The sequence below is a fragment of the Etheostoma spectabile genome, unplaced genomic scaffold (assembly GCF_008692095.1).
Source record: "Etheostoma spectabile isolate EspeVRDwgs_2016 unplaced genomic scaffold, UIUC_Espe_1.0 scaffold00008721, whole genome shotgun sequence".
NCBI classification, from domain to species: Eukaryota; Metazoa; Chordata; class Actinopteri; order Perciformes; family Percidae; genus Etheostoma; species Etheostoma spectabile.
In genome coordinates, this window is record NW_022603622.1 from 1 (window position 1) to 24,144 (window position 24,144).

At 43.0% G+C, this 24,144-nt stretch overlaps 1 protein-coding gene across 1 annotated transcript in view; it reads right to left on the bottom strand.

Moving 5' to 3' along the window:
- Window positions 1–7,486: 7,486 nt before the first annotated feature.
- LOC116678933 (tau-tubulin kinase 1) overlaps window positions 7,487–24,144 on the bottom strand; it is a gene marked incomplete at its 5' end in the record, with an annotated part of 38,069 nt that continues 21,411 nt past the window's right edge. Inside the window, 8 exon segments of the mRNA XM_032508666.1 lie at window positions 7,487–7,853; window positions 15,419–15,600; window positions 16,725–17,065; window positions 17,494–17,666; window positions 18,430–18,640; window positions 19,455–19,609; window positions 21,863–21,988; window positions 23,843–23,935. Coding sequence (XP_032364557.1) covers window positions 7,578–7,853; window positions 15,419–15,600; window positions 16,725–17,065; window positions 17,494–17,666; window positions 18,430–18,640; window positions 19,455–19,609; window positions 21,863–21,988; window positions 23,843–23,935 — 1,557 coding nt within the window. The 3' untranslated portion in view covers window positions 7,487–7,577.

Consider the following 24,144-nt stretch of genomic DNA (forward strand, 5'->3'; position numbering starts at 1 on the left):
ACGCTCCAAACGAGAGTTATTTGTGTCTCGGACTCGTTGGTATCTACACTCATACTGTCTTGGCTTGTCCTGGACTCGTTGGTATCTACCGCTCACACTTGTCCTGGACTCGTTGGTATCTACGCTCACACTTGTCCTGGACTCGTTGGTATCTACGCTCACACTTGTCCTGGACTCGTTGGTATCTACGCTCACACTTGTCCTGGACTCGTTGGTATCTACGCTCACCTTGTCCTGGACGTTGGTATCTACGCTCCACACTTGTCCTGGACTCGTTGGTATCTACGCTCACACTTGTCTCGGACTCGTTGGTATCTACACTCACACTTGTCTCGGACTCGTTGGTATCTACACTCATACTTGTCTCGGACTTGTCTTGGACTTGTTGGTATCTACACTCACATTTGTCTTGGACTTGTCTCGGACTCGTTGGTATCTACACTAATATTTGTCTTGGACTTGTTGGTATCTACAACCATACTTGTCTCGGACTTGTCTTGGACTTGTTGGTATCTACACTCACACTTGTGTCGGACTTGTCTCTGACTCGTTGGTATCTACATTTACACTTGTCTTGGACTTGTCTCGGCCTCGTTGGTATCTACACTCACACTTGTCTTGGACTCGTTGGTATCTACACTCACACTTGTGTCGGACTTGTCTCTGACTCGTTGGTATCTACATTTACACTTGTCTTGGACTTGTCTCGGCCTCGTTGGTATCTACACTCACACTTGTCTTGGACTCGTTGGTATCTACACTCATACTTGTTGGTATCTACATTCATACTTGTCTTGGACTTGTCTCGGCCTCGTTGGTATCTACACTCACACTTGTCTTGGACTCGTTGGTATCTACACTCACACTTGTCTTGGACTCGTTGGTATCTACACTCACACTTGTCTTGGACTCGTTGGTATCTACACTCATACTTGTCTTGGACTTGTTGGTATCTACAACCATACTTGTCTTGACTTGTCTCGGACTCGTTGGTATCTACACTCACACTTGTCTTGGACTCGTTGGTATCTACACTCATACTTGTCTTGGACTCGTTGGTATCTACACTCATACTTGTCTTGGACTTGTTGGTATCTACAACCATACTTGTCTTGGACTTGTCTCGGACTCGTTGGTATCTACACTCACACTTGTCTCGGACTTGGCCAGCCAGTCCACCCAAATATTGTAGTTGGTCTTGAACAGAGTCCAGCATTATATGCTTTTTTTTCTGAAGTAACTAGTTCATTTAACACAAAACCATTGTTGAAGCACTCTTGTTAAGAAAACGGGAATTGGTTGAATTCAAACTCAGACTTTTTCTCATTTGGACTCAGGCTTGACTAATCCTGGTCTTGGACTTGACAAAGGGGGTCTTCTGCAACACTGGCTATTTATTTGTACTATTTAGTCATCCGTTTGTCTGCTCATATTAGCTTGCTAGCTAGTTTTAACCCCTCTTACAACTGCAACATTGAGAGTTCAGGTTAGAGCTAATATATTCTTTTAAACAAATCAGAATTTTAATATTTTTTATTAAGTTTAGCTGGTCTACAATCTTTACACGTAACTGAACCTCCAGCTGGTTTTGTTTATAATTGTGTGTGTTTAACTGGACTACATGTTAAGGTCCCATGGCATGGACATTTAACTTTATGAGGTTTTTTAACATTAATATAAGTTCCTTTTAATAATTTATGTTATTATTTAAAGGATACCAGCATTCTTATGTCCAACAATATGAAAATCAAAGACGTGTTTCCATGGTCTTTTTGCTAATTGTCTACTTTACTACATTGGGTAATTTGAGCACTTTGTTTTACATTTAAGGCGAACATCCTTTGTGTTGGCTGACATGACTGAAGACTACAACTCTCTCTTGGCTGAAGACTACCACTCTCTCCTGGCTGACATGACTGAAGACTACAACTCTCTCTTGGCTGAAGACTACCACTCTCTCCTGGCTGACATGACTGAAGACTACAACTCTCTCTTGGCTGAAGACTACAACTCTCTCCTGGCTGACATGACTGAAGACTACAACTCTCTCTTGGCTGAAGACTACCACTCTCTCCTGGCTGACATGACTGAAGACTACAACTCTCTCCTGGCTGAAGACTACAACTCTCTCATGGCTGAGGTGACTGAAGACTACAACTCTCTCCTGGCTGAAGACTACAACTCTCTCATGGCTGAGGTGACTGAAGACTACAACTCTCTCTTGGCTGAAGACTACAACTCTCTCCTGGCTGAGGTGACTGAAGACTACAACTCTCTCCTGGCTGAAGACTACAACTCTCTCCTGGCTGAGGTGACTGAAGACTACAACTCTCTCCTGGCTGAGGTGACTGAAGACTACAACTCTCTCCTGGCTGAAGACTACAACTCTCTCCTGGCTGACATGACTGAAGACTACAACTCTGTCCTGGCTGAAGACTACAACTCTCTCCTGGCTGAGGTGACTGAAGACTACAACTCTCTCCTGGCTGAAGACTACAACTCTCTCCTGGCTGAAGACTACAACTTTCTCCTGGCTGAAGACTACCACTCTCCTACCACTCTCCTGGCTGACAATAAAACAAAAAGCAATAATAGTTTTACACAAAATGTCAACGTCTACGCTGCAGAACCAGGCTGATCCGTGAGTATCCCTCTAGTAGCAGTGTGAGAATTATTTACAAAAGAATCACAGAAACAGACATTTTTCAGTCAGAGGTGTGTATGCACTGTGTCATCGTTGTAATTACAGTACAGGGTTGTTTTCAGTCATTTTACAGTCAGAGGTGCGTGTCGTACAAACAGATCTCATGCAAAGAGTGGCGACGGTTGTTGGTTCGACAAACCGTCATCGATGCTGCGGATCGTTATTTTTGTAAATGTGTGTGTCATCGGCGTAAAAAGAACACTCAAATCTTTCTCCCGCCGGTTTCTATCTGAAAGTGGCACTGGTGACACAGGACAAAAGCATCGACATGTATCAGTGACAATCTTATACGGTAGGTGAATTGTTTTTGCAGACGTGCAAAGTAAAGTTAGCAGCTAGTCCACTTCATACATTCTGAGTGGTTGTACTGTAACGCTAAGCTGAGTAGAAAACGAACAGGAAGTCCTAAACTCAGCAAGAAGCAGCATGAAAACAAGCTCCTCATCAAACTGGGGCTGTGATGAGTCTCAGCACAGAGCGACGCTAACAGCAAGCGGTGCATATTTACTTAATGTAGCCCTTAAACACATGGAGAAAGCAACTGTTTTCACTGCACAAAATGGCCGCCCTGGCTACTCTCATGTAGCTCAGACTCTGAAGAATGTCGTCCGAATGACACTCGAAGGAACAAACCACAGAGAGCTGCTTTGGTTCGATGTTAGCAGCGCGCTAACGTTGCGCAGGGTTTCACAACCGTCCCAACGGCTCACAGATCTGAGAGGAACGGCGTCCTCGGGTCAAAATTGACCCATTTTCAAAGATTCTATATTAGAAATTTGTTTTTGTTTTCAACAATTGTCCAAAAAAGTACCATGGATGGTTCCTACAATGCTCTATACAAGGAAAATAAATGATTAGTTCACTACTTTTATTAAATGTGTGTTTAATTCTGTGTTATAGCATTTGAAATAAAAATTGGTAAAAGACAAAATGTCTTCAAAAAACACCGGAGGAAAAATGAAAATAATTGCAAAAAAAACCAGCAACAAAAATATTGTAAGAAAAAGCGAGAAGTGTTGAAAAAGACGATTTAATTTTGTAATTTGACCCAAAAACCCAACCGAGTGTTACGGTCGAGGCGAAGACAACACACGGGTTAACTCTGAATCAGAACTACCCCCCACCCACGGAGGTCTACAGACCGCCTCCGTCGTCCAGGACGGACCGATCGCTGATGTCTTTCAGGACAAAACGTCTCCTTAAAGTGGGAAATGTAGTTCTAGACTCACTGGAGACGGCGGCCGCTCAACGTCAGAAATGAAGACTGTCGACGAAAGTGAATAAATGAATGTGATGAATCTGACGAACATGCCAGCTTCATGTTGATGACATGTTAATTACATGTTAATTACATGATGATAACATGTTGATTACATACTCTCTGGTTTTCCGCGGATGGCTTGTCATTTTGTTGTAAGACATTCGTTGCGGTATTGCTTCCAGCCAATGGCAGACTCCGATGCCTGGGGACATCTGGACCGAATTGTTGAAACTACGGTGAATCTGCTTTTCTAGAATGTGAAATCATTCAGAACAACGAATGGTTTAAAAATGGCCAAACCACCAGAACGTCTATTTAACTCTTTTCTTTGTTTTACCATCCCGTATTTGACTTATTGCATCTGTATGCCCCCCCCCCCCCCCCCGCCCCCCACCCGCGGTGATAAAGTGCAACAGTGAAGTCCAGCGGTGAGAGAACAGTGATGGAAGAGGAAGCACGATGGACATAACACACGGCACCATGTCGGACAGCTAGAGGAGGTCTTCTGTCGCCTGCCGACATTTTACAAAACTACAAACATCCCTTCATCTTCTATCTATCTATATATCTAGATAGATAGAGATATGATAGATAGATAGATAGATAGATAGACAGACATATGATAGATAGATAGATAGATAGATAGATAGATAGATAGATAGATAGATAGATGTGTGTTGGTCAGTTTGTCCCACTTTGCAGCGAGAACAGTGAAGTGAGATGAACAAACAGAGAAATGTTTCTTTTTAGATGAAACAGACGTTGATAAGTTTCCTTTTGGGGACGTGATTAGAAGTTGGAAAAAAGTTATAAATTACAATACATCGCAGAATATTACAATATGTATAAATCGCAATAATACTGTATTGTGGCATAAGTATTGTGATGATATTGTATCGGGAGTTGTCTGCTGCCCCCCCCCCCCAACCCTTCCTACACCCTCAGAGATCTCTTTATGGTTCGCAACAATCATAAAAAATTGACTTAAAAAAGTGACACATTGAAAACAGACGGCCGCCCGCATCCAGTCAGCGAACAGCAACCTTTCCAAAAGGATCTGTTTTTTTTGTTTTTTGTACACAACAGTCCAGGAAATTAATCAGAAATTCAGAAATCCGCTAATTAAAATTCCCATTCGCTACATTCAGATAAATAACTGCGCCCGGTGATTGATTTAAATCTGTGTTCGTGGCTCGGTGGGAAGTTGCTACTCATCACTTTCTTTCACTCAAAGTGTTTTTTTCATTTATTTTTTGCAAAACCTTCATATAAAAGCAATACTGTGACGGGATTTAATCCGTTTGCTGCTGTTCCGTCACCTCAGAGTCTGGACTTTATTTAGTGAAACGTTAGTTTTGTTGTTTTATGATTTGTCATCGTGTAATAGAGCCCGACCAATATATCGGCCGATATATCGGCGTTTCCCGATCTATCGGTATCTGTTTATTTACCAGAACTTTAATATATTTTGATGTTCTGTTGTGACAAAACAAATTATTATACTATAATATTAGTGAGAACATCTTAGTGAGAACTCATAAATTAAATATATATATACTGTGTGTGTGTGTGTGTGTATGTATATATATATATATATATACACATATAACTAATGTTAGGGAAATCTGGTTTTGTTTTCTCAAACATTTAATTTATTTTTTTAAATATACTGTATATCGGCCGATATATTGGATTTTTACGTAACTAAATATTGGTATCTGTATCAGCCTTGAAATCCTTCATCGGTCGGGCTCTACTGTGTTATGTAGTATATTTTGGGTTTTCTGTGTGGAGTACTGCGTCCGTGTACCAGAGACTCAGCACAGGGACAGTTTCTAACGGCTGATTAAAACTCACACTCCTTGTCACACACAACATTTAATGGAGCTGCAATCACAGCGAGGCGTTCAGGGACCCTGGGTATGTGGCGGTGAAGCGGTGTCTGTGTATTGCTCGGATGATTTGGGGGGGGGGGGGGACGTCGACTCCAAAGTCTCGGTGCAAAAAAGCGTGGTCGCCGGGACGACCTGCATTCCTCGGCGACGGCTCCTTCAGTTCAGCCGAAGAACCGAAGAAGAACGCAGAGATCCTGCAGAGCGTAACAGTCTGGCAGCAGCACTCGGCTCACGGGGACCGGAAGGACAGGTTCAGGGTCACATTATCCCCTCTGAGGTGCCAGGTCCACGGCGGGTTGCCAGGTCCACGGCGGGTTTGCCAGGTCCACGGCGGGTTGCCAGGTCCACGGCGGCGCAGAGATGCATTTTCTGAGTTTATTGCATGAAAAATATCTCCCATCGCGCTTCCTCCTCTTCTTCATGTTGGAAAGGAGTCTGTAGAGGTGTGTGTGTGTGTGTGTGTGTGTGTGTGTGTGTGGGTGTGTGTGTGTGTGTGTGTGGTGTGTGTGTGTTGTGTTGGTGTGTGTGTGGTGTGGTGTGTGTGTGTGTGTGTGCAGAGCCACCAGGGGACACCAAACCAACTGTTTCTTTCTTTTCATTTAAAAAAAATCAAATATGAAATCTGTGGAAGAGGATTAGAGCCACTGGTTGAAAAAATACTCAGAACTCAGAAATCTGAGATTAAAGTCTGAATTCTCAGATTAATGTCTGAATTCTCAGATTAATGTCTGAATTCTCAGATTAAAGTCTGAATTCTCAGATTAAAGTCTGAATTCTCAGAGATTAAAGTCTGAATTCTCAGATTAAAGTCTGAATTCTCTGAGATTAAAGTCTGAATTCTCAGATTAAAGTCTGAATTCTTTGAGATTAAAGTCTGAATTCTCAGATTAAAGTCTGAATTCTTTGAGATTAAAGTCTGAATTCTCAGATTAAAGTCTGAATTCTTTGAGATTAAAGTCTGAATTCTCAGATTAAAGTCTGAATTCTCAGATTAAAGTCTGAATTCTCAGATTAAGTCTGAATTCTCAGATTAAGTCTGAATTCTTTGAGCTTAAAGTCTGAATTCTCTGAGATTAAAATCTGAATTCTGAGATCAGGATGTTGATAAATCTTTGGTCATTTTATTTGAGAATGGAATAAATAGCAGAGACTGACAACGTGATGGACTGGCTGCTCTTAGTACCCCGGTTCCTGGTCTGACCCAGGCTTCCCAGATGGGGGTACGCTGGGTACTCGGGAGAGGACGTGATGTTTCTTTTTTAATGTGAATTAGTATAATATGAGTATACTATGAATACTATGAAACAGTGATGATGCCTCTCTCCTCCAATCTGGTCCGGCTCTGGAACCCAAACTGTTTCATCACACTCTGCATAGAGAGTGTGTGTGTGTGTGTGTGTGAGTGAGAGTCTGTGTGTGTTTGTGTGTGTGTTTGTGTGTGTGTGTGGTGTGTTGTGTGTGTGTGTGGTGTGTGTGTGTGTTGTGTGTGTGTGTGTTTGTGTGAGTGAGTCTGTTTGTGTGTGTGTGTGTGTGTGTGGTGTTGTGTGTGTGTGTGTGTGTGTGTGTGTGTGTGTGTGTGTGTGTGTGTGTGTGAGTCTCTCTGTGTGTGTTTGTGTGTGTGTGGTGTGTGTGTGTGTGTGTGTGTGTGTGTGTGGGTGTGTGTGTGTGTGTGTGTGGCCCGAGTCCTCTCAGCTGTTGTTCTTGTTCATGAGCTTGGCTAACATCTGCTGCAGCTGCGTCCGCGACACGTTGAGCACCGAGTGTCTGCTGCGCGGGCTGCCGGGCGGCGGCAGCGTGCCGGCGTGGCGGCGGCGCACCGAGGCGGCGCCGGCGGCCGTGAGGTGGGCGGGGCTGCTCTCCGCCGAGCGGCTCCTCTGGATGAAGCTGCCGCCTCCGTGCGGGTACTGCTCCGTCTCCAGGGTGGAGGAGGAGAAGACGTAGGAGGCCAGCCGCCGCAGCTGATTGGGCCGCGCCGGTGCCGCTCCTCGTCCAGCTGCAGACAGACCAATCAGAGAGGGGGAGGGAGGTTAGCGCACGCCCACTCCGACCACAAGTATTCAAATGTATTTACATGTTTCATGTTTTCCTACAACTCCCTCCCTAGCTGTGATGTCACTTCCTGCCCTCGTCTCCTTCCCCCCCGCCCTGACCAGGCGTTAGACACGAGAGAGCTGATTGGTGCTCTCAGACGTCTAAAGCCTTCAGCCGATTGGCTAAGAGAGTCAAGCTCAGCACCTTTACACATAAACAAAGTGGCTGTAGAGACTAATGCACACGAAGATACATCAAATAAATAAATATAGATAGATAAAATATGAATGGGTAAGAAAACAACAATAGTAGAAAAATATGGATAACGTATGTAAAAGCTGGACGGCTGAATAAAAATTTTGTGGAAGAAATTATTAAAAATAAAAATAAATATCATTAAGATAAAATATGGATGGCCCAAAAAAAATTAAAAATATAGTAAAAAAAATGCGTAAAATAGACAAAAAATTTAAGAAATTAGTAAAAATAAATTAATATCATTTTGATAATATGGATGGCTAAAAAAATACAAAATATAGTAAAAAATATAATAAAAAATATGGCAAAAAATATGCATAAAATAGACAAAAAAGTTAAAGAAATTATTAAAAATAAATAAATATTTAGATAAAATACGGATGGCTGAAAAAATAAAAACTATAGTAAAAGAATTATGCAAAAAATATTAATGGTAAAATCAATACAAAATAAATTAAATAAAACAATATCAATCATAAAAAAACATAAATAAGAAGAAAAACTAAAAGCATGAAATGATAAGACGCTTTCAGGGTGTTAGACTGCGAGGGGAGGAGCCTCGGCCGTGCTACCGCTACCGCTAGCGTTGGCTAGTTCCAAGCTAGCAAAGAGTTCAGATAGCCAATCGGCTGCTAGCTGTGTGGGTCGCCAGATCGGTCAGACTAGCACCCGTCTAGAATACCCCCCCCCCCCCACACACACACACACACACACACACACACAAGAAGCACTTTTAAAAAGGGGACACACCAGCACGAACACTGCACACACTGTAGCTCGCTAACGTCTACATCGCTGACGTCTGGAGGAACAGAACGACTGGAGATGCAGAGAAAGGAAAAGAAGGGAACACAAGAGAAAGATGGAGTCGGCAGGCACACCAAACACAGACCCACGACGGAGGAAAACCAAAGAATAAACAAAAGATATGGGAGGAAATATGTGTGAACAGAAAGGAAAGGAAGGGAACAGAAAGCGAGTGAGAGAACAGAGGTAAAGGACTAGTCCTGAACTGTGCTTACCCCGAAACATCACTTTATTTCTTCTGTGGTGTCCCAATGGCGCCCTCGCTCTTTTCTGTGTCTCCTCGGGCGAGTCAAACTCGACATACTGTGTACTTTTAAGCGATAGCTTGGGGGCAAAGGCATCAGTAGTTATGTGGGGGGGGGGGGGGGGGGGGGGGGGGAGGGGGAATTGGAGAGGAATAAAAAGAGAATGGCAGTCTGTCCTCGTGGTTGGCGGCGGGCGGAGCAGAGCTCGCTAACACTGTGGGGGGTGTGTGTGTGTGTGTGTGTGCATAGATATATATACAGTGAGGAAAATAAGTATTTGAACACCCTATTCTGCAAGTTCTCCCACTTAGATGGAGGGTCTGAAATTGTCCTCGTAGGTGCATGTCCACTGTGAGAGACAAAATCTAAAAAAATAACTGTATGTTTGATTTTTTAACTATTTATTGTATGATACAGCTGCAAATAAGTATTTGAACACCTTTCTATCAGCTACAATTCTGACCCTCAAAGACCTGTTAGTCTGCCTTAGATGATGTCTCTCACAGTGGACATGTCTCTCACAGTGGACATGTCTCTCACAGTGGACATATCTCTCACAGTGGACATGCACCTACGAGGACAATTTCAGACCCTCCATGATTTCTAAGTGGAGAACTTGCAAAATAGCAGGGTGTTAAATACTTGTTTTCCTCACTGTGTATTATATATATATATATTTGTATGTATGTATGTATGTATGTATGTATGTATGTATGTATATATGTATGTATGTATATATATATGATGGTGTGTGTGTGTGTGTGTGTGTGTGTGTGTGTGTGTGTGTGTGTGTGTGTGTGTGTGTGTGTGTTGTGTGTGTGTGTGTGTGTGTGCAGGTCTCAGCTCGGCAGGACAACAGGTAAAGGTAACCAACAGTGAGATGGATCCAGCCCGGAGACGTGGACCTGGCGTGTTACTGGATAAAGAAATGAGTGCATGAAGAAATCAAATGGTCACACACACCGCAACGCAAAGATGGAAAACAAAAGAAAGAAAGAAAGAAAAAAGAATCAATGGAAGAAAAACTCTCGCTGCAGGAAAATTAGACATAAATAATATAAATAAATAAAATTCCACGTTAATTTTCCATGAAAGCAGCGGTCAGACTCCCCAGAGACCCTGATACACACACACACACACACACACACACACTCACACACACACACACACACACAGACATTCATAAACTTACACACACTAACACACACACACACACACACACACACAAATCAAACTACTTCTGAAGCCATGTTCCACCAGAACCCCCCCACCCCAAGTAACGTTTCCAAGAATCCAAAAGTCCGATGAGACCGAACGTGTATCTTTTGAGATGATAGTCATGAAATTTCCTCAAATTTTACTGTTTCCATGAAGCATTTATTATTAGATTTCACTTAAAAACGTGTGGATGGAAACAGAGAAACTGTCACATTACACTCTGATCATATTAAGCTGTGAAATTATGAAAATTACTGTAGGCCCTATCAATATAGTCTGTGAAGCTCAGTTATGAAAGGCAGTTTTTATTCAGTGTGCCGATGTGCTGCAATAGCAGCAATCGGCGCAATGACCATTGTTGCCCATACTTATTATTAGTCTTCCGCCAGATTTTCGTCCCGCTACTAGTCCTGGAGCGTTGCCAACACGCGCTCACAAAATACATCGAAACCTGTGTAATGATCGGGAATGGTGTGCTATGACTTTTCTTAGAGATTTGCTGCGCGGTTTTCAAGAAATCTGCAAAAAACAAATTTGACTTGAATGGAAAATGTTCGGAAAATCGCTCAACATCGCTCAAAACCCCCCCTCTTTGGGACCGTGCTGTATCGCCATACTATAACGTAGAAACATGATTAAAGGTTTAAACAGAAGACAAGACTTTGGCGTTTATTGGGCTGAATGGGCGTTCAGATATCAAGCACGGTTTCTCCAGAATCCCAGTTTACGTATCGTCCCGTTTTCAGAATGTCTCAGATTTTACAATGTGTGTGTATGTGGCGGAATGTTCAGAGCTAGAGTGGAAGACAGAATGGGGGGATTAAAAAAAATCATCTTGGTTCTCTCTCTATAACTCGCTCCCACACCAACAATTCTAACTTGTCATGGCCAATTTATACATCAAAACGTAGGTATTTTGTCTAGTTTCAGTCAATGTGATCATGTATGCGATATGAATTATCTGTTTTGCTCAGCGAGCTCTCAAATGACAAGAGTTCCAAATTTTCCTCCCTTCACGGCCATGTTAAACATCGTCCACATTTCTGAGCAGAACGCAGAGCGAAGCACTTTTTTACATCGCTGATACGCCCACATTTCTTAGTTTATCCACATAAATTTTATATCAATACGTTCACAAAGGCCTTCTGGTGCCCACGAGAACCTTATTTTATTGATAGCTTGTATCCCTTTGATGATATGATCATTTGTTTGAGAACTTGTTCAGTGTCTGAATAGCTGGTGACAGCAGGTGCCAGGTGCATCGTTAACTGATTACAGATCAAAGAGATGACATCACAGAGATGAAAGGCTTCCTATTGGTCCTTAGTAACCAGGCAACCATGCTCTGTATGTCTGTCTGTTGACATCTATCTGTCTCCCTCTCTCTCACACACACACACACACACACACGTCTTAACGTCTTAAATAGTTTTTTTTTTTAAAGTTATATCTCTGAAGGGTTAAGAAACTTATTATTTTTTATTAAGTTTTATTGCTATTTGGATGTGCACCAAGTAGGAGGCTCACTGATAAAATTTCTGCGGAATTTTCTAGTTATTTTTATTATTCAGTGTGCCGAGGTGCTGCAATAGCAGCACTCGGCACACTGTCTATTATCGCCCATACTTATTATTATTCTTCCGCCAGATTTTCGTCCCACTACTAGTCCCGGAGCGTTTCCAACACGCGCACACAAAATACAGTGAAACGTTTGTAATGATCAGGAATGGTGTGCTATGACTTTTCTAAGAGATTTGCCGCGCGGTTTTCCCGAAATCGGTATAAAACCGCGCAAAATTCCTCATTGACTTAACTGGGAAAAGTTTGGGAAATCGCTCATACTTCTACAGTAAAGTATCACCATACTTTACTGCGGTACGGATCTCTGGAAGTTTCTCAAACTAATTGCTCTCTCTCTTCCAGTTTTAACTCTTCAGACTTCATTATTGGTGAAAATGTAGGAAATCTTGTGCCGATCGCAGACATGTAACTATGGAGTCAATCGGACTAAATCTTTTTGTGCTAGGCTCCCCAACTGCTGATAGAAAACGTAAGAAAGAATCTGACCCCTTCTCTAAGGAAATCACCATAGCAACAGGTTCTGTTACTGAGAGGACAGAGGGGGGGGCTGCAGCACGATTCTCTGAAACAAACAAATGTCTCTCTCTCCTCCAGTTTTAATTCTTCAGACGTCATTTTTTGTCGAAATGTAGGAAATCTTGTGCCGGGCGCAGACATGTAACCATGGAGTCTAAAAGGACTGTTTTTTACATGGAGTCTGGTTGGTTTAGCGCTAGCTACGTCATAGCTGTTTCTGGGAAACTAAAAGGTCTTAGATAGGTTTTAAAAAGTTATATCTCTGAAGGGTTAAGACACTTAACACTTTTAATATTAGGTTTTATTGCTGTTCGGATGTGTCCCAATAGCAGGCACACTGATAAAATTTCTGCGGAATTTTCTAGTTATTATTACTGTTATCTTTATACTGTCTTTTTTCTCTCTATACTGTATTCTTCTTGCTAAAAACAGAATTTCCTTGCAGGAGTCATCCCAAAATGATTAATAAAGTCTAAGTCTCTAAGTCTCTGAGTCTAAGTCTCTAAGTCTAAGTCCCTAAGTCTCTAAGTCTAAGTCTCTAAGTCTAAGTCTAAGTCTCTAAATCTCTGAGTCTAAGTCTCTAAGTCTAAGTCTCTAAGTCTCTGAGTCTAAGTCTCTAAGTCTAAGTCCCTAAGTCTAAGTCTCTAAGTCTCTGAGTCTAAGTCTCTAAGTCTATGTCCCTAAGTCTCTAAGTCTCTGAGTCTAAGTCTCTAAGTCTAAGTCTCTAAGTCTCTGAGTCTAAGTCTAAGTCTCTAAATCTCTGAGTCTAAGTCTCTAAGTCTAAGTCTCTAAGTCTCTGAGTCTAAGTCTCTAAGTCTAAGTCCCTAAGTCTAAGTCTCTAAGTCTCTGAGTCTAAGTCTCTAAGTCTAAGTCTCTAAGTCTCTAAGTCTAAGTCTCTAAGTCTAAGTCTCTAAGTCTCTGAGTCTAAGTCTCTAAGTCTAAGTCCCTAAGTCTCTGAGTCTAAGTCTCTAAGTCTAAGTCTCTAAGTCTGACAAGCGTTGAATATGAAAGACAAGGACAAACTGTCTCCAACGGAGGACAGTCAGAAAGTGCAAGCTAGGATATTTCTGGTTAAATGTGGTGAATTATTCAGTGAATTATTCAGCCAGAGTATAAAAATATAAAAATATACTGCAGACCTTTCACCCATAATGCATTGCAGCCCTCTAACATCTTCTTTAACAAATGTGTGCATCATATATATATATATATATATATATATATATATATATATATATACACATACAAATATATATTCCACTCGTTGAATCAAACATTCCAAACTGTACGTGCGTGTGTGTGTGTATGTGTGTGTACGTGTGTATGTGTGTGCATGCGTGCGTGCGTGTGTGTGTGTGTCGAGGGACATGTGACACATCTCAGCTGTGTGTTTGATGACATCATCATCTCAGCTGTGTGTTTGATGACATCATCATCTCAGCTGTGTGTTTGATGACATCATCATCTCAGCTGTGTGTTTGATGACATCATCATCTCAGCTGTGTGTTTGATGACATCATCATCTCAGCTGTGTGTTTGATGACATCATCATCTCAGCTGTGTGTTTGATGACAGCTGGACCTGGAGCCGTTATGTTGTTGCTAGGTTACTGTATAATCAACATCAGATTATAAACTATATGTGTTTAGTGTGGAGACATCTTAATGTGGAAAGTAACTAAAGTAACGAGTAACTAAAATAACATATTTCTAATATAATATTTAATAATAATATCTCTCTCTTAAGTGTAGTGGAGTAGAAGTAGAAAGTGTAAAAAGAAAATACTCAAGTAAAGTACAAGTACCTCAACATGTGTATAAGTACAGTAGTGGAGTACATGTACACAGCTGTGTTGTGTAGTGTGAACTACACACTTGTGTACTTTTGTGCGTACAGTAACACAGTTTGCCCTCCTGCTCTCTTGTAGTTTCCTACAGTGAAGTAAAAAGCCGAGTCGTCGTTGAGCCGCGTGTCGGCCGACAGGTAAACGAGGCGGAGCAGCCGGCGGCTAGCAGCGACACGGCTAGCTAAGGATGCTAAGCTAATGCTAGGCTAATGTCTGTGTTTTCCCCTGGGAGACGTACAGGAGGTGCATGTATGTGACAGAGGGATCAGGGCTCCTCCCTCAACAAAATGCTTTTAATATAACAATACAACATGCAGTTTCATTTCAGTCCCTCCAGACAAATGTGATCATGTGATGTCATAATCGCATAATCAGCCAGAGTCTGCATTTTTATGCATTTTTCATACTCACCGCATAAATTGCTGATTTCTGAGCAAAATAAAGCGGGGCTTGCATGATGTCATAATCCCACATTTTCATTGTATAAAAGTTACAAATATCTTGAGAAATGTTGCGTTCACTTCACACATGAGCAGCCATTTTACCCTGTTGCCATGGGAACGTAATGAAGTGACAAGACAAACAGTGTCTTTTTCATTCATAAATTGCATAAATATCCCTCGTATTCCATCGCATTTTTTAAGAAAATGTGCCACATAATCAAGGATTTTTGCAACAACCACAAAAAAACTCTGCAAGGACCGCATGTCGGACCCTCATCATTAGCAGATGTGTGTAACAGGATAAAGAAGCTAGAGCAGATCATAAATAAATCACACTCAGAACTACACATGCATAAACAATCATTAGATCTGAGGAAAGTCAGCTTGAGGTCAATAAAACCCTGAATATATATTAATAGATTAAAATATTATTATAAATATAAAATATATTAATACTTTCACCAAGGAAACGCGTGTTCGTTCCTCGGGAATGTTTCAACCCAATCCACCATCTTTTTCCCAAACTCATGGAGTCAGAATCCCGCTAGCGCTAACCGCCCAGCGGCCGCCCACTTCCTCACATGGGCTCTGATTGGCTGGCCGTGTCTCTTACCGGTCTGTGGGGTCCGATGGGGTCCGACTCTCTCCGGCGGGGGCGTCCCGACGGCAGCGAGTGGCAGGGCGACTGGGCGGGGCTGCCGCCGCTCCTCCGCGACGCCTCCTCCTCCGTTAGCGTTAGCATCCCGCGGCTGCTGTCCCGGGTGTGGGTCTTGGGACGGACTACCAGCTCGCCTCCTGCAAGGGAACAAAACGTTAGCCAGAGGGGACAGTGGCGGGACATCTGCAGCGAGACACCAGTGATGCTCTCCTTAAGTTAAGAATCATCAGGTATGTACTTTACTTGGTTGGTATCAAGTATCAAGAGAAAGCTAATGTTGTTTTTGGACTGTAGCAACATGAATGTTAAATAAAAGTCCAACAAAGCGTCCAACAAAAGCGTCCAACAAAAGCGTCCATCAAAGCGTCCAACAAAAGCGTCCAACGAAGCGTCCAACAAAGCGTCCAACAAAAGCGTCCAACGAAGCGTCCAACAAAAGCGTCCAACGAAGCGTCCAACAAAAGCGTCCATCAAAGCGTCCGAAGATCGAAAGAACCGTTGTAAGAAGCGTTGTAAATGTGTAAATTTCTAGTCTTAACAACTACTCAAAGCGCTTTTACATCTACAGGAAACATTCACCATCACACACATCTACACACCTGCTCATCAGATACACACTCACACACATCTACACACCTGCTCATCAGATACACACTCACACACATCTACACACCTGCTCATCAGATACACACTCACACACATCTACACACCTGCTCATCAGATACACACTCACACACATCTACACACCTGCTCATCAGATACACACTCACACACATCTACACACCTGCTCATCAGATACACACTCACACACATCTACACACCTGCTCATCAGATACACACTCACACACATCTACACACCTGCTCATCAGATACACACTCACACACATCTACACACCTGCTCATCAGATACACACTCACACACATCTACACACCTGCTCATCAGATAAACATTCATACACATTCACACTCCGATGCAGCACCGGGGGCAACTCGGGGTTCACAGCCGCCCCTTTGCATTGTAAGAAACATCAGAAGCGTTGTAAGAAACGTAAGACGCGTAAGAAGCGTAAGACGCGTTGTAAGAAACATAAGAAGAGTTGTAAGAAACGTAAGACGCGTTGTAAGAAGCGTAAGAAGCGTTGTAAGAAGTATTGTAAGAAACATAAGAAGAGTTGTAAGAAAACGACAAAAAAACGACAAAGGCGGCAAAAAAGTCAGAAAAGCAATGAAAAAGTAATAAAAACCGGCGGGAAGCTAGTACCTGCGGCCCTGAGCCTGCGGCGCTCCTCCTGCTCCTCCAGGGGGCGGAGCTCCTCGGGCTCCTCGTCCGTGGTCCCCGACGTGGTTGGCTGGAAGTCTCGGAGCTCCGCCTCCTTGTCGATGATCACCCACTCCTTGCTGTCGAAGTCCTCCTCCTCGGCCAGCGGCACCGAGCGGATGAAGGCGTTGCTGTGCGCCTCCTGGTCCACCGACGCCACCGACATCTCCTGGCGCCCGCTGGCCTGCCGGTCTCCACGGCAACCAGGGTCCACAGACAGCATCTGGGCCGGCTGGGAGGAGTAGACGTGACGCGACGGAGACCCGAGCATGTCCAACCGGGACCTGGAGACACAACAAAATGGTAAAACACACACAGACGCACACACACACACACACACACACACAGACACAGACACACAAACACACACGCAAGCACACAAACACAGACACACACAGACACACACAAACACACACACACACACAGAGACACACAAACACACACACGCAAGCACACAAACACAGACACACACAACCACAGACACACACACACACACACAGACACACACAACCACAGACACACACACACACACAGACATACACACAAACACACACACACAAACACACACAGACACACTATATATTCTTGCTTAATACTGGACCCATTTAAAAGGGTTAAAAAAATACGAAGTTACCCTTTAACACAAACCAAAGTAAAACCATTTTAAATGTCTGAGTGTGAATCTGAATGAGTTTCCTGAAGCGTTGCTGACCTCTGTCCGTAGGCGTCGGCGCGGCCCTCGGCTGCAGACAGCCGCTCAGATTCAGGGCTGTTGACCCGGCGGTACCGTAACGACCGACCCTGACCCGTCGGGGACTCCGGTGCTCCGCCGCAGATCGGCGATGCTGGACACGCACCTCGACCCGAGTCCTCCTCCTGAGCACCCTGAGGACGGACAGGAAGGTCCTCAGAACATACTGTAATACTGCATCTGAAGTCTCTTTATATAGACCTTAGTGGTCCCTAATACTGTATCTGAAGTCTCTTTATATAGACCTTAGTGGTCCCTAATACTTATCTGAAGTCTCTTTATATAGACCTTAGTGGTCCCTAATACTTCATCTGAAGTCTCTTTATATAGACTTAGTGGTCCCTAATACTGCATCTGAAGTCTCTTTTTATATAGACCTTAGTGGTCCCTAATACTGTATCTGAAGTCTCTTTATATAGACCTTAGTGGTCCTAATACTCATCTGAAGTCTCTTTATATAGACCTTAGTGGTCCCTAATACTGCATCTGAAGTCTCTTTTATATAGACCTAGTGTCCCTAATACTGTATCTGAAGTCTCTTTATATAGACCTTAGTGGTCCCTAATACTGTATCTGAAGTCTCTTTATATAGACCTTAGTGGTCCCTAATACTGTATCTGAAGTCTCTTTATATAGACCTTAGTGGTCCCTAATACTGTATCTGAAGTCTCTTTGTATAGGCCTAAAATATAAAATACATAAAGATATATAAATATATCATATCTCGGGGGGGGGGGGGGTGCAGTGCTACCCCGCCCTTAACATGAAGTACAATATTTTCATAGATTGGTGGAACACACACTGCATAAATATGAACTCAAGCTAAAGGTTCATCTTCTGTCTGACATTTTGTTTTCATATTCTCATCAGTGGGGCTGTTGCCGTGGTGGTTCGGACCTTGTTCAGGCTGATCCTAAGTCTGTTGCGGTTGAAGTCTGTGTCTTCCCAGGCCTCTCCGGTGTCCCCGGCAAGGGGGACGCCCGTCTCTCCGGGGGGGCGGCTGGGCGGCACCGGCGGGGCGTTCTCCTGATCGCTGAGATGTTCGTCCTGCAAGACGTCGTCCGTGTTCTCCCGCTGCAGATCTCCAGGAACCGGCGTCACAATGGCTCTGTGGACGCAGAATTCATCATTTACTGAAGGGTAATCTGGTTCTGTTAACAAGCTGGGGATGGTTTCAGGGATTCTGCCATGTACAGACCTTAGTGGTCCCTAATACTGTATCTGAAGTCTCTTTTATATAGACCTTAGTGGTCCCTAATACTGTATCTGAAGTCTCTTTATATAGACCTTAGTGGTCCCTAATACTGGATCTGAAGTCTCTTTATATAGACCTTAGTGGTCCCTAATACTGGATCTGAAGTCTCTTTATATAGACCTTAGTGGTCCCTAATACTGTATCTGAAGTCTCTTTATATAGACCTTAGTGGTCCCTAATACTGTATCTGAAGTCTCTTTTATATAGACCTTAGTGGTCCCTAATACTGTATCTGAAGTCTCTTTATATAGACCTTAGTGGTCCCTAATACTGTATCTGAAGTCTCTTTTATATAGACCTTAGTGGTCCTAATACTGTATCTGAAGTCTCTTTATATAGACCTTAGTGGTCCCTAATACTGTATCTGAAGTCTCTTATATAGACCTTAGTGGTCCCCTAATACTGTATCTGAAGTCTCTTTTATATAGACCTTAGTGGTCCCTAATACTGGATCTGAAGTCTCTTTATATAGACCTTAGTGGTCCCTAATACTGTATCTGAAGTCTCTTTATATAGACCTTAGAGGTCCCTAATACTGTATCTGAAGTCTCTTTATATAGACCTTAGTGGTCCCTAATACTGTATCTGAAGTCTCTTTATAGACCTTAGTGGTCCCTAATACTGTATTAGTGGTCCCTAATCCTGTATCTGAGTCTGAGGTTCTTACCCCACCATGGCGGCGGTGGGCCGGGTGTTGTGCTGTGGTTGGGTGGAGGCGCTGGTCGACAGCGTGACATCACCGCCCCCCTTCTCCCAATCGAACGGCTCGTTCTCGGTGATGATTCGCTCCTTCATGCTGTTCTCAAACACCGACATCAGCAGCTAGGACAACAACAGCGAGACGGACTCATCAATCTGTTCCCACGGAAACGGAGACCACGGAGCTAAGTTCACAGTGAGCTCCTTCGTCCTGTCCTCGTGGTTTACTATATTTTGGTAAATAATTGATGTGAGTTTTGAAATGGTTTTGCGTGTGACGGCTAAAGAAGGATTGTCTCTGACCATAAATTAGTTTTCTGGTCAGGGTTTCATACAAACTTACAGGAAGCAACAGAATAATTAATTATAACTAGAAAATTCTGCAGAAATTTTATCAGTGTACTTTCTACCTGGTGCACATGCAAATAGCAATAAAATGTAATAAAAAATAATAAGTGTCTTATCCCTTCAGAGATATAACTTTGTAGAACCTATTTAAGACCTTAGGACGTGTGTGTGTGTCTGTCTGTGTGTGTGTGTGTGTGTGTGTGTGTGTCTGTGTGTGTGTGTGTGTGCAGAGGTGGGTAGAGTAGCCAAAAATTGTACTCAAGTAAAAGTACTGTTACTTTAGAATAATATGACTCAAGTAAAAGTAAAAGTAGTCATCCAAATAATTACTTGAGTAAGAGTAAAAAAGTACTTGATGAAAAAACTACTCAAGTAGTTAGTAACTGTTGAGTAACGTCTGATTTATTTCTCAACACAAGCATCAATCAGTCAGACAAAAATACAAAATAATCATATTTAGGCAAATTATAGTCCATCCAATCAATAAAATAAATTAAAATGTATTTATTAATTACAAAATAGCTTATTTGAGAGACTTGTCACATCAAATTAGGATGGATACTGCATGTGTAAAACATACCGTATGTAACCTAAAAGACAAACATCCACCTCTCCACAGCAGAAACTACAACCACCGCTACGTCTCCTCAGGTTAGAACCACCGCTACGTCTCCTCAGGTTAGAACCACCGCTACGTCTCCTCAGGTTAGAACCACCGCTACGTCTCCTCAGGTTAGAGGTTGAGTTGTTGAACGCTGACATGTCCGTTTGTTTTGGTCGACACTGAAGACGCCGCACAATATAGCTGCTGTTTTTGCACTTTTCTAAAAGGTAAACATGCTTTCACTATGAGGCGGGGGGGGGGGTCCTCCTGGTTTGCGTTGCCTTGGCGACGTTTTGCTTCTGACGTCTTTGCTACGACTGTAAAGCTAACCTGTCGCGCTGCTGAAACGAGTATGGTCACATGACTGAACAACGACGTGTGATTGGTTAAGCACAGTCACGTTGTAGAGCCTTCAGCGGAAGACTCTCTCTGTCAAAATAAAACATTAAAATGAGACGTACGATGGGGTAAAAACAATGACGCGTAGTAACGAGTAACGAGCTCCTTGTAGCCTGATGTAGCGGAGTAAGAGTACAGTTTCTTCTTCACTAATCTACTCAAGTAAAAGTAAAAGTATAGTGATTTAAAACTACTCCTAGAAGTACAATTTTTTCAAAAACTTACTCAAGTAAATGTAACGGAGTAAATGTAACTCGTTACTACCCACCTCTGTGTGTGTGTGTGTGTGTGTGTGTGTGTCTGAGAGAGAGGGAGACAGATAGATGTCGACAGTCAGACATACAGAGTATGGTTGCCTGGTTACTAAGGACCAATAGGAAGCCTTTCATCTCTGTGATGTCATCTCTTTGATCTGTAATCAGTTAACGACTGCACCTGGCACCTGCTGTCACCAGCTATTCAGACACTGAACAAGCTCTCAAACAAATGATCATATCATCAAAGGGATACAAGCTATCAATAAAATAACGTTCTCGTGGGCACCAGAAGGCCTTTGTGAACGTATTGATATAATATTTATGTTGATAGTTATAAATGTGGGCGTATCAGCGATGTAAAAAAGGTCTTTGCTCTGCGTTCTGCTCAGAAACGTGGACGGTGTTTAACATGGCAGTGGATGGAGGAAGACTGGGAACTCTTGTCATTTGAAAGGTCGCTGAGCGAAAAATATAATTCATATCGCATGAATGAGCAAATTAACTGAAACTAGACAAGAATACCTACGTTTTGATGTATAAATTGACAATGCCATGACAAGTTAGAATTGTTTAAGTATTTCTTGTCTGCTGTTTCTGTTCTTCACATACAGCCATACCATAATTACCATAACTACCCATTTTTTGGGATCAATACATATCTATCTATCCATCTATATGTCTATCTATCTATCTATCTACTCTCTCTCTCTCTCTCTCTCTCTCTCTCTCTCTCTCTCTCAGAGTAAACCCTTTCAGTGTAGTGGGTACCTGGTAGTCTGGTTTGGTGTAGTAGTCCAGGGCCAGCACGTGGTCCAGGAAGACATTGAACTCTGAAGGCATGTGTTTGAGCAGCATCCGGTGGTCGTACCGCTCCTTGATCTGACCCACTTGTTCCTGAAAAACACCAAACCCCACAATCCCTCTCAGCTGCTGCAGGCAGTTAATGAGGACGAGTGGAGAGTCAGGCCTGAACCAGGACACGCTCGCAGGACAAAGACAAATAATCAACTCATTTTCTTAATAATCGACTTATTTTCTTAATAATCGACTTATTTTCTTAATAATCGACTTATTTTCTTACCCCTCCTGTTGTCCTCGGGTCTACATATATACAGTGAAGAAAATAAGTATTTAACACGCTGCTATTTTGCGAGTTCTCCCACTTAGAAATCATGGAGAGTCTGAAATTGTCCTCGTAGGTGCATGTCCACTGTGAGAGACATGTCCACTGTGAGAGACATGTCCACTGTGAGAGACATGTCCACTGTGAGACAAAATCTAAAAAAAAAAAAAAAACAGAAATCACAATGTATGATTTTTTAACTATTTATTTGTATGATACAGCTGCAAATAAGTATTTGAACAGCTGAGAAGATCCATGTTAACATCTGGTCCAGCAGCCTTTGTTTCCAACGGTTCCTGTAGTCCTTCACCAGGTCTGACACCCTGCAGAAGGGATTTTGGCCCCCCCTCCACACAGATCTTCTCTAGACCAGTCAGGTTTCTGGGCTGGAGTTTGAGCTCCCTCCAAAGATTCTCTATTGGGTTTAGGTCTGAAGACTGGCTAGGCCCCCCAGAACCTTGATCTGCTTCTTCCAGAGCCCCCCCTTGGTTTTCCTGGCTGTGGTCTTCGGGTCTTTGTCATGTTGGAAGACCCAGCCTCGACCCATCTTCACTGCTCTAACTGAGGGATGGAGGGTGGTCCCCAAAATCTCCCAATCAATGGCCCCGGTCCTCCTCTCCTTAATACAGTGCAGTCCCCCTGTCCCATGTGCAGAAACACCCCCCCAAAGCATGATGCTACCCCCCCATACTTCACAGTAGGGATGCTGGTCTTGGGATGGTCCTCATCAGGGGAACCTTCCGGGCCATGCAGGATTCAAACCATGACGTCTTAGTGTATTACCAACAGTAACCTTGGAAACGGTGGTCCCAGTTCTTTCCAGGTCCTGGACCAGCTCCTCCCGTGTAGTTCTGGGCTGGTTTCTCACCTTTCTTAGGATCACTGAGACCCCCCGAGGTGAGATCCTGCATGGGGCCCCAGTCCGAGGGAGACTGACAGTCATGTTTAGCTTCTTCCATTTTCTAATGATGTCTCCAACAGTGGACCTGTCTTCACCAAGCTGCTTGGACATGTCCCCGTAGTCCTGTCCAGCCTTGTGGAGGGGGACAGTTTAGTCTCTAGTGTCTTTGGACAGCCCTCTGGTCTTGGCCATGTTAGTAGTTGGATTCTTACTGATTGGATGGGGGGGACAGGTGTCTTTATGCAGCTAAGGTCCTCAAAAAGGTGCATCTAATTTAGGATAATAAATGGAGTGAGGGGGACATTATGAAGACAGACTAACAGGTCTTTGAGGGACATTTTGAAGACAGACTAACAGGTCTTTGAGGGTCAGAATTCTAGCTGATACACAGGTGTTCAAATACTTATTTACAGCTGTATCATTCAAATAAATAGTTAATAAATCATACATTGTGATTTCAGGATGTTTTTTTAGATTATGTCTCTCACAGTGGACATGTCTCTCACAGTGGACATGTCTCTCACAGTGGACATGGTCCTACGAGGACATCAGACCCTCCATGGTTTCTAAGTGGAGAACTTGTTAAATAGCAGCGTGTTAGATACTTATTGTCCTCACTGTATATACACACACACACACTGTCTGTGGGACATGTTAACCAAAAGTAGGAGCTTAACAACGCAGAAAATGTCGTAGTCACAGTAACTGATGGCGGTAGTCTGACCTTGTCTTTGATCTTTCGCCATGGCAACTGTCCAACGGCGAACTCAACCAACATGTAAAACAGCGACCAAAGGTCGTCATGGCGACCCATTTCCTGGAGGAAGACAACAAAAAAACATTATATAAACTATTATTAACTATTATATAAACACATTATAGAGGATAGGATTTTTTAGGGGTGTCACGATTATGCAAGTCCACAATTGGGCTGCAGCATGATGTACATGGATGTATTTAATGCTAAGCTAACATTGCCCTGTGTCTTAAGCTGCAGGCTACTAGCCTCTAAGCTACATTACCCTG